This window comes from Rutidosis leptorrhynchoides, chromosome 11 (assembly GCF_046630445.1).
Source record: "Rutidosis leptorrhynchoides isolate AG116_Rl617_1_P2 chromosome 11, CSIRO_AGI_Rlap_v1, whole genome shotgun sequence".
In the NCBI taxonomy this organism is placed as follows: Eukaryota; Viridiplantae; Streptophyta; class Magnoliopsida; order Asterales; family Asteraceae; genus Rutidosis; species Rutidosis leptorrhynchoides.
The window spans coordinates 36508943-36521451 of record NC_092343.1 but is presented as its reverse complement, the minus strand read 5'-3'; the positions used below and the strand labels follow the sequence as shown (position 1 = coordinate 36521451).

General features: G+C 31.7%; 1 protein-coding gene across 1 annotated transcript; it reads left to right on the top strand.

Moving 5' to 3' along the window:
- The first annotated feature begins 10375 nt into the window (after window positions 1-10375).
- LOC139874454 (uncharacterized) lies at window positions 10376-12219 on the top strand. Its single transcript, XM_071861886.1, has 3 exons — window positions 10376-10762; window positions 11125-11396; window positions 11739-12219. The coding sequence occupies exons 1-3, from the start codon at window positions 10376-10378 to the stop codon at window positions 12217-12219; spliced, it is 1140 nt and encodes a 379-aa protein (XP_071717987.1).
- The last annotated feature ends 290 nt before the right edge of the window (window positions 12220-12509 follow it).

The window sequence follows — 12509 nt, the reverse complement described above, 5'->3', positions numbered from 1 at the left end:
AGCTTAAAATTTCGGGACGAAATTTATTTAACGGGTAGGTACTGTAGTGACCCGAACTTTTCCATGTTTATATATATTAATTGAGATTGATGTTTACATGATTAAATGTTTCCAACATGTTAAGCAATCAAACTTGTTAAGACTTGATTAATTGAAATAGGTTTCATATAGACAATTGACCACCCAAGTTGACCGGTGATTCACGAACGTTAAAACTTGTAAAAAACTATATGATGACATATATATGGTTATATATATAGTTAACATGATATTATGATAAGTAAACATATCATTAATTATATTAACAATGAACTACATATGTAAAAACAAGACTACTAACTTAATGATTTTGAAACGAGACATATATGTAACGTTTATCGTTGTAACGACATTTAATGTATATATATCATATTAAGAGATATTCGTACATCATAATATCATGATAATATAATAATTTAAAATCTCTTTTGTTATTATAAACATTGGGTTAACAACATTTAACAAGATCGTTAACCTAAAGGTTTCAAAACAACACTTACATGTAACGACTAACGATGACTTAACGACTCAGTTAAAATGAATATACATGTAGTGTTTTAATATGTATTTATACACTTTTGAAAGACTTCAATACACTTATCAAAATACTTCTACTTAACAAAAATGCTTACAATTACATTCTCGTTCAGTTTCATCAACAATTCTACTCGTATGCACCCGTATTCGTACTCGTACAATACACAGCTTTTAGATGTATGTACTATTGGTATATACACTCCAATGATCAGCTCTTAGCAGCCCATGTGAGTCACCTAACACATGTGGGAACCATCATTTGGCAACTAGCATGAAATATCTCATAAGATTACAAAAATATGAGTAATCATTCATGACTTATTTACATGAAAACAAAATTACATATCCTTTATATCTAATCCATACACCAACGACCAAAAACACCTACAAACACTTTCATTCTTCAATTTTCTTCATCTAATTGAACTCTCTTAAGTTCTATCTTCAAGTTCTAAGTGTTCTTCATAAATTCCAAAAGTTCTAGTTTCATAAAATCAAGAATACTTTCAAGTTTGCTAGCTCACTTCCAATCTTGTAAGGTGATCATCCAACCTCAAGAAATCTTTGTTTCTTACAGTAGGTTATCATTCTAATACAAGGTAATAATCATATTCAAACTTTGGTTCAATTTCTATAACTATAACAATCTTATTTCAAGTGATGATCTTACTTGAACTTGTTTTCGTGTCATGATTTTGCTTCAAGAACTTTGAGCCATCCAAGGATCCATTGAAGCTAGATCCATTTTTCTCTTTTCCAGTAGGTTCATCCAAGGAACTTAAGGTAGTAATGATGTTCATAACATCATTCGATTCATACATATAAAGCTATCTTATTCGAAGGTTTAAACTTGTAATCACTAGAACATAGTTTAGTTAATTCTAAACTTGTTCGCAAACAAAAGTTAATCCTTCTAACTTGACTTTTAAAATCAACTAAACACATGTTCTATATCTATATGATATGCTAACTTAATGATTTAAAACCTGGAAACACGAAAAACACCGTAAAATCGGATTTACGCCGTCGTAGTAACACCGCGGGCTGTTTTGGGTTAGTTAATTAAAAACTATGATAAACTTTGATTTAAAAGTTGTTATTCTGAGAAAATGATTTTTATTATGAACATGAAACTATATCCAAAAATTATGGTTAAACTCAAAGTGGAAGTATGTTTTCTAAAATGGTCATCTAGACGTCGTTCTTTCGACTGAAATGACTACCTTTACAAAAACGACTTGTAACTTATTTTTCCGACTAGAAACCTATACTTTTTTTGTTTAGATTCATAAAATAGAGTTCAATATGAAACCATAGCAATTTGATTCACTCAAAACGGATTTAAAATGAAGAAGTTATGGGTAAAACAAGATTGGATAATTTTTCTCATTTTAGCTACGTGAAAATTGGTAACAAATCTATTCCAACCATAACTTAATCAACTTGTATTATATATTATGTAATCTTGAGATACCATAGACACGTATACAATGTTTCGACCTATCATGTCGACACATCTATATATATTTCGGAACAACCATAGACACTCTATATGTGAATGTTGGAGTTAGCTATACAGGGTTGAGGTTGATTCCAAAATATATATAGTTTGAGTTGTGATCAATACTGAGATACGTATACACTGGGTCGTGGATTGATTCAAGATAATATTTATCGATTTATTTCTGTACATCTAACTGTGGACAACTAGTTGTAGGTTACTAACGAGGACAGCTGACTTAATAAACTTAAAACATCAAAAATATTTTAAAAGTGTTGTAAATATATTTTGAACATACTTTGATATATATGTATATATTGTTATAGGTTCGTGAATCAACCAGTGGTCAAGTCTTACTTCCCGACGAAGTAAAAATCTGTGAAAGTGAGTTATAGTCCCACTTTTAAAATCTAATATTTTTGGGATGAGAATACATGCAGGTTTTATAAATGATTTACAAAATAGACACAAGTACGTGAAACTACATTCTATGGTTGAATTATCGAAATCGAATATGCCCCTTTTTATTAAGTCTGGTAATCTAAGAATTAGGGAACAGACACCCTAATTGACGCGAATCCTAAAGATAGATCTATTGGGCCTAACAAACCCCATCCAAAGTACCGGATGCTTTAGTACTTCGAAATTTATATCATATCCGAAGGGTGTCCCGGAATGATGGGGATATTCTTATATATGCATCTTGTTATTGTCGGTTACCAGGTGTTCACCATATGAATGATTTTTATCTCTATGTATGGGATGTGTATTGAAATATGAAATCTTGTGGTCTATTGTTACGATTTGATATATATAGGTTAAACCTATAACTCACCAACATTTTTGTTGACGTTTTAAGCATGTTTATTCTCAGGTGATTATTAAGAGCTTCCGCTGTCGCATACTTAAATAAGGACAAGATTTGGAGTCCATGCTTGTATGATATTGTGTAAAAACTGCATTCAAGAAACTTATTTTGTTGTAACATATTTGTATTGTAAACCATTATGTAATGGTCGTGTGTAAACAGGATATTTTAGATTATCATTATTTGATAATCTACGTAAAGCTTTTTAAACCTTTATTGATGAAATAAAGGTTATGGTTTGTTTAAAAATGAATGCAGTCTTTGAAAAACGTCTCATATAGAGGTCAAAACCTCGCAACGAAATCAATTAATATGGAACGTTTTTAATCAATAAGAACGGGACATTTCAGATGTGTCAACACCTCCAACTGCTTAAAATTTTGGGACGAAATTTATTTAACGGGTAGGTACTGTAGTGACCCGAACTTTTCCATGATTATATATTATATGAGATTAATATTTACATGAATAAATGTTTTCAACATGTTAAGCAATCAAACTTGTTAAGACTTGATTAATTGAAATGAGTTTATGTAGACAATTGACCACCCCGTTTGCCTGATGATTCACGAACGTCATAACTTGTGATAATTATATAATCGTTTTATTTTTCTATGATGTAAGTTTTTATTATATATATATATATATATATATATATATATATATAAGAAGAAATACAATTAAATCAAAGATGTACAACTAAAACACTATTTGCTACAGTAAAACACTATTTGCTACAGTAAATTTTCGCTTGCTACAGTAAAATACTATTTGCTACAGTACACTATTGACTGGTATTCAATCCGTATTCGTACTCGTACAATACACAACTTCTAAATGTATATACTATTAGTATATACACTTCAATGATCAGCTCTTAGCAGCCTTAATGAGTTACCTAAACATGTGAGAACCATCATTTGGCAACTAGCATGAAATATCTAACAAAAATACAAACTAATGGAACCTTATATTCAAGGGTAGGATCACGTTTTTCTTCACCAACCATAAACACATTTTCATTCCAACTTTTATGCATCAATTCCTCTCTCTCAATTCCTCTCTTATTGTTCTAAGTGTTCTTCATCATTTTCTTCATAATCTAGCTCAATCTAGTTAACCTAGATCAACATACAAAACAACTACTCATGAACACTTCATAAACACTTTAAAGTTTACAAGTTTACTTCCAAGCTTTCTAATCCATTCCAAGTAATCATCTAAGATCAAGAAACCTCTGTTATTTACAGTAGGTTATCATTCTAATTCAAGGTATAATTTATATTCAAACTTTGATTCAATTTCTATAACTATAACAATCTTAATTCGAGTAGAAATCTTACTTGAACTTGTTTTCTTGTCATGATTCTACTTCAAGAACTTTCAAGCCATCCAAGATCCTTTGAAGCAAGATCATTTCTTGTCACTTCCAGTAGGTTTACCTACTAAACTTGAGGTAGTAATTAGGGCTGTTAACGAACCGAACTCGATCGATCAGGTAGATTTTGAGCTCGGCTCGTTTAAGTATTACTCGGCTCGAACTCGACTCGAACTAAAAAAAAAGTCTCATCTTTTGTTTGAGTTAGAACTCGAATATTTTTGCCATGTTCGAACTCGAGCTCGATATTCGTTTAAAAATTTTAACAACTAATTGACAAAAAATCTAACTAGTTTAATGCTCGTGCTAATGCTTGAACTCGAGCTCGATTAAGCTAGTTTAAGACTTTGAAAGATCCTTTAAAAATTAAAATGAGTTATAATTATTAGATTAATATACAAAGTATTAAACTAAAATTTTAAACTTATTTGAATTGAATAAATACTAAAATGTATAAGTCTTGCATTTAGATTCCTCACCAAGTTTCACTAAAGAAGCTCTTTATTTATAACTAATTCCTCATATGTAAACTTCTTATTACATTCAATGTGGGATGAAGTTCCTGCTTTTTAAAAAAAAAAAAAAATTATCATGGTAAAGTAATAAGTAACTATAACTACAATTTATAATGAGAAATTAATATCAACTAATTTGTTTATATATTCTATCAATGAAATTACTTATTACTTATTATCAAATAAGATAAAATAAATTATGTAATTATATACAATTAATAAAGTTTTTTCCAACTCATCATATCAAGACAGATATATGAACATGTTAAATTGAAATGTAATATTTTTTTATTTATAACAAAAGCTATATAAATTAAAGAATGTAATATAAATATATACTTTGAAGTTTAATAGCGATCCTGTATGACGTTGTACTTATAAGTCACACAGTATCATTTACAGTATTTATTTTCTACAATAATATAAAATCTATTTAAATAATTAGTAGCAAGATTATAATAAAAAAGAAGTGTATAGCTTAGTGGTAAAAGCATGAGACTCTAATTATGTGGTCATGTGTTCGAATCCTACCCCACATCCTAAAATGTTGTATTTTTCTGCATGTTTCATCTAGCTCGGCTCGTGTCTAAACATAAACTAACTATACGATCCATGTATGCTCGATTAACTTGTTCGACTATTAAACGAGTTTCTGAGCAAGCCGAGTTGAATATTAACTTTTTCATACTCGGCTCGTGAAACTAATCAAACCTTATTTTTTGTTCGAACTCGACTCGAGTTCGAACTCGGTAAAGCTCGAATTCGAAATAAACGAGCTCAAACTCGAGTAGCTTGTTAAAAGCTCAGTTCGTTAACAGCCCTAGTAGTAATGATGTTCATAACATCATTCGATTCATATATATAAAACTATCTTATTCGAAGATTATAACTTGTAATCACTAGAACATAGTTTAGTTAATTCTAAACTTGTTCGCAAACAAAGTTAATCCTTCTAACTTGACTTTTAAAATCAACTAAACACATGTTCTATATCTATATGATATGCTAACTTAATGATTTAAAACCTGGAAACACTAATAACACCGTAAAACCAGACATACGCCGTCGTAGTGAAACCGGGGGCTGTTTTGGGTTAGATAATTAAAAACTATGATAAACTTTGATTTAAAAGTTGTTCTTCTGGAAAAATGATTTTTCTTATGAACATGAAACTATATCCAAAAATCATGGTTAAACTCAAAGTGGAAGTATGTTTTTCAAAATGGTCATCAAGACGTCGTTCTTTCGACTGAAATGACTACCTCTTACAAAAATGACTTGTAACTTATATTTCTGACTATAAACTTATACTTTTTATGTTTAGCTTCATAAATTTCAATTCAATATGAAACCATAGCAACTTGAATCACTCAAAACGGATTTAAAACGAAGAAGTTATGGGTAAAACAAAATTGGATATTTTTACTTGTTGTAGCTACGTGAAATGTGTAACAAATCTATACAAATCATAACTTAACTAACTTATATTGTATTATATATGTATTCTAACATATATTATGTAATCTTGGGATACCATAGACACGTATACAATGTTTTGACATATCATATCGACCCATATATATATATTATTTGGGAACAACCATAGACACTCTATATGCAGTATTGTTCGAGTTAGCTATACAGGGTTGAGGTTGATTCCAAAATAATATATATACTTTGAGTTGTGATCTAGCCTGAGACTTTTATACACTGGGTCGTGAATTGATTTGAGATAATATATATTGATTTAATTTTGTACATCTAACTGTGGACAACTAGTTGTAGATTACTAACATTGGACTGCTAACTTAACAAACTTAAATCGTTAAAACGTAATAAAACATATTGTGAATATATTTCGATCATACTTTGATATATATGTATATATTTGTTATAGGTTCGAGAATCGATCAGTGGCCAAGTCTAATTCTCAACGAATTAAGAATTTGTGAAAGTGAGTTATAGTCCAACTTTTAAAATCTAATATTTTGGGATGAGAATACATGCAGTTTTATAAATGATTTACAAAATAGACACAAGTATGCGAAACTACATTCTATGGTTAAATTATTATTACCGAATATCACCCTTTTTAGTCTGGTAATCTAAGAATTAGGGAACAGACACCGTATGTGACGATCGCTCTAAATCCATATGGACAGTACGTCATTCATTGATTTCATTGCGAGGTATTTGACCTCTATATGATACGTTTTGTAAACATTGCATTCTTTTAAAAAGGCACACCATAAATAAATATTTAAATCAAAGGTTTTCAACATCTGATGATTTCTACATATAGACAATCACTGTAAATAATAGTTTACAATAGTACTTCCATTGACAATGCAGTCAAAATAAGATACATGGTGATAATTTGGTGAATGCAACGTTTCCTTGAAAAATATGCCATGTATGACTCCATGCACATAGCTTGTCTAACATATAAGCAAACAGCGGAAGACTTCTAGGAAACCTGAGAATAAACATGCTAACATGTGTCAACACAAAGGTTGGTGAGTTCATAATTTTAGTGTTTCGCATAATCTGTATATAAAAGTGGATCACAAGATTTCAGTTGTTTCATCTAGAAACGTTTATCAATAGATTATATAAAAATGGATCACAAGATTTCAGTTGTTTCATCCAGAAACGTTTATCAATAGATTCTACATAACAGAGCACCCTGGTAACTAAACTTTAACGTTATAATGATAAATACCCCATTCGTTTTAATACACGCAAACCAACGTGTCCTAAACTCAAATAACACACGTCCGTTAAAAGGCTAGCGCTCTAGCTCGGACGGGGATGTCAAGCCCTATGGATCCATATACTATTATTCGCGCCCACCAGTCCACATCCTATGTACTGGCAGTTCTAGTTACCAAAGCTAAGGGATTTTCGGTTTAAACTCAGTGTAGAATTAAGTATGTACTTGTATCCATTGCGTTTAAAATAAATTGCATGTATTCTCAGCCCAAAAATGTATATTGCAAAAGCAATTAAAAAGGGAGCAAATGAAACTCACAGTTTAATATTGATATACAATATTGCAGGAAAGCACGTAGACGCATCGGAGATGATAAACACGAGGTTTGATTCACAAAAATACCCCAGAACATTACCCATAATTTCCTTGGCAATAACCCATATTTTCCTTAACTCTAGCTCGCTCGGAAACTCGTTTTGAAAATTACTTGGACAGCACTCCGTCGTAATATTTTATGTACATTATTATTTTTGTATCGCAAAAATAATAACACTAAAAATAAAAAAAATAATACGATTAATAATAATCTTATTAATAATAATAATAATAATAATAATAATAATAATAATAATAATAATAATAATAATAATAATAATAATAATAATAATAATAATAATAATAATAATAAATAATAAATAAATAATATTACGGAGTATATATACTTGTGTATGTGTGTGATTTTAATCGAGCGAAAACACTAGAATTTATAGATGTGGCCTGACAAACACTGCCATACGATCGCATGGGTTTGAAGGCCTGTGGCCATGCGATTGCATAGCCTCCCCTTCCAGCTCACATATTGTTTGTCATCAAGCTTGTCGACATATTTTAAAAATAATATATATTATATATAATTTATATTAATTATATATATAATATATTATATTCACGTGCATAGTTGACTTGTAATTTTCATTCCGATAAGTCGTACGTCGTCACTCGACTTATGTCCCGATTTTGATTTTTCGAACGTCCTATCGTATACTGAGAAAACTTGTACTTTACGTTTCGTGAATCGTACCTTTGTCAAAATATAGTCTTAAATCATCCATAAACTATACCACTGTAGCAAAGTTACTGTAGCAATTCACTGTAGCAAAGTCAATTTCACTGTAGCAAATAGTGATTTTCGAAAACACTGTAGCATTTTGGGTACTGTAGCAATTTGAAAATGTTACTATCGTTTACTAAATAACTTAAAATTATATATATGTATATATCTTTTTAATATACATAAATCAGTTTTTAAATACACATTGGAAGTTATTTATAAATAAATTTTAATAATAAATATTTCAACTTATCATATATATTCAAATAGATATTTAAACCAATAAGTTTAATGTACGGTATCAAATAATTAATACATTGTTACTTTTTCAAGTTATAGTATATATGTATCTATTTACATATAATTGTTCGCGAATCGTCGAAAATAACCGAATGGTATTTAAATATATAAAAGTAGTTCAAAAATTTTGAGATTCAGTTTTACAGACTTTGCTTATCGTGTCGAAAATGTTAATCATACAAAGATTAAGTTTAAATTTGGTCAGAAATTTTCGGGTCATCACACCCTAATTGACGCGAATCCTAAAGATAGATCTATTGGGCCTAACAAACCCCATCCGGGTTACGGATGCTTTAGTACTTCGATTTTATCATGTTCGATGAGAGTCCCGGAATGATGGGGATATTCTAGACGCGTTCTGTTAATGTCGGTTACCAGGTGTTCACCATATGAATGATTTTTATCTCTATGCAGTTTATGCGAAATGCCTTATATGAGATGGATGTTTATGAAAAATGAAATCTTGTGGTCTATTATTACAATTTGATATATATAGGTTAAACCTATAACTCACCAACATTTTTGTTGACGTTTTTAAGCATGTTTATTCTCAGGTGATTATAAAGAGCTTCCGCTGTTGCATGGTAATTAAGGACAATAATTGGAGTCAGCATGCTTGTAATATATTGTTTAAAAACTGCATTCGGAGATTTAAATCGATGTGCAATATAAATGTAAACCATTATGTAATGGTCGTGTGAAAAATGTTATCTTTTAGATTATCATTACTGGATAATCTACGTTATGATTTTAAAATCTTTAACGATAAAATAAAGGTTATGGTTTGTTTTAAAAAAAATGCAGTCTTTGAAAAACGTCTTCTCATATAGAGGTCAATACCTCGTAAGGAAATCAATTAATATGAAACGTTTATAATCGATATGAACGGGACATTTCAATGCAGACCTCTCTTTGTCAGTAATAATTTTCTCAAATTGAGCGATACTGATTCTGGTTTACTAGATGTCGATTTCTGTCAAGATGAAATCAAGAAAGCTGTCTGGGATTGTGCTAGCTCAAAGGCCCCAGGACCCGATGGTTTTAATACAAATTTTATTAAACGCTACTAAAACGTCCTTGAATCAGATATTATTAAATGTGCCATGGAATTTTCGCATATAAGGATATTTGCAAGAGGATGCAACAGTTCCTTTATTAATTTAATCCCTAAAATACAAGATCCATTGGGGTTTAAAGATTTTAGACCGATTAGTCTAATCGGGTGTATGTACAAAATCGTGGCGACTCTATTGTCTAATCATTTGAAGATGGTGATTTCAAAGGTGATTGGTCTATGCCAATCACCTTTTATCAAAGGCCGCCAAACACTTGATGGTATTTTAATTGCTAATGAAGTGTTACACAAGTGCAATCTGGATCTAAATAAAATGTTTTGTTTAAAGTTGAATTTGAATGGCGTTCGATAGTATTGATTGGTTCTTTCTTGATGATGTTCTAAGACAAATGAATTTTTGCACAACATGGAGACATTGGATAAGTGGATGTATTCGGTCAGCTCGCACCTCGATTCTCATAAATGGCTCGCCAACTGAAGAATTCCAAATGAAAAAAGGCCTAAGACAAGGGGATCCGCTTTCCCACTTTTTATTCATTGTTGCCATTGAAGCACTAAATGTGGCAATGAAAGAAGGTGTTGACTCAGGTATCTTTAAAGGGGTATCCTTAGTCGGGGATAATGTTATTATTTCACATTTACAATATGCGGATGATGCACTATTTTTCGGTGAATGGTCGGTTGATAATGCTTCTAATCTTATACGCATACACAATTGGCTAAGAGTAAGTTTTATGGTGTTAATGTTTCGACCAATGAAATCTCAACATTTTCCTCTCTTTTGTCATGTACTCCGGGCTTCTTTCCTTTTAAATATCTTGGCATGCCGGTTGGGGACCGAATGACTTCTATCAATGCGTGGGGAGATGTGGTGGATAAGTTCACATCTAAACTTAATGCCTGGAAAGCCAATCTCTTATCTATCGGGGTTAGATTGACCCCTAATAAAGTTGTATTTAACAGCCTGCCGATTTGTTTAATGTCTTTTAATAAAGTCCCAAGTGCTATTATTGATTCTCTTGAAGCAATTAGAAGAAAGTTTTTGTGGAATACATTCGATAAAAAAGGTATTACTTGGGTCAACTAGGATCAAACAAGGGCCACGATCCAGAAAGGCGGTTTAGGAATTGGTAGTCTGAAATCCAAAAACCTAAGTCTTTTAGGAAAGTGGTGGTGGAGATTTAGATGTGAGCCGGAGGTGTTATGGGCCAAAGTCATACGTGCAGTTTACAGGCCTGATAGTGGACTAAGTTTCATTGGCAATAGCAATAGATTTTCGCCAACTTGGAAACAAATTAGAAACAGTGGTCTCTATCTAGAAAAGATGGGCATCCCTTTTGTTGGTTCGTTCACTAAAAGGTAGGATGCGGGAATGATACACGCTTTTGGCTCGATAAATGGCTACTTCATGGGGAAAATAGTTTCAACATTACCTTCCCGAGGCTATTCACACTTGAATCTAATAAGAAGGCCACGGTGGCCATGAGTGTACATAATTCATCTAATGGTTTAGTTAGGATTTGGTGTTGGAGCACGGTTATTACAGGAAGAACTAGTGATGAACTCGTTACTCTTGAAGGTATCATTGTAGTCGTCGCTCCATTATCTCTGTTGCCGGATTCTTGATCTTGGACGTTACATGGCTCTGGTAATTTTTCTGTCAAAGATTTATCTATTTTATGTGATTGGGTTGCTGCTCAGTCCAAACGTTATTCAAGGAACTTGCCCTGATTGCTGGATTAAATTGGTTCTGAAAAAAGTGAATTTATTTATTTGGCGTCTATGTATGGATCTTATCCCGACCCAGTCCAATTTATCGAAGCGTGAGGTCTCTTTAATGATAGATAAGTGTCCTTTTTATGAAACTGTGATGGAGGATATTGATCATTTATTCAATAATTGTGGTTTGTCTAAGCCATTATGGCGTGGGTTTTTGAGTTTGTGGGGTATTTCAAGCCTGATTTCTGTGGGGGTTATAAACTCAATCACTGATCCCTGTTTAGACATGGGTTCTAATGATTTAAATATGGCATGTCTTGTGGCCCGGTATGTTCTTCTATGGGCTACTTGGAAGTGGAGAAATAAGTCAATCCACGCCCCGGTAGAAAGGAGAAACACGATCATTAATGAAGACATTCTCGAAGAGGTTAAAAATCCTCTCGCATTTATGGATAGCAAGTAGAAAAGGCAAAATTCCGAGAGATTATTCGACGTGGAGGACGAATCTGAGATCATCTCAAGTGTAATTGTATTCGTTCCTAATGGGTGTTTTGGTGTTTGTAGTTTTTGGCGTTCTTAAATGTTGGTGTCTGTAGTTTGTAATTAGTTGGAGTGTATGTGGTGAATGTATGTAATTGGGTGTATGTACTTAGTTGTGATACTCTAATCCGTCACTTGCGGACTGGTGTATTGTAACTTGCCTTTTGAAGGTTTTTTATTTATAAAACATAGCCTTTCATAAAAAGATTATAA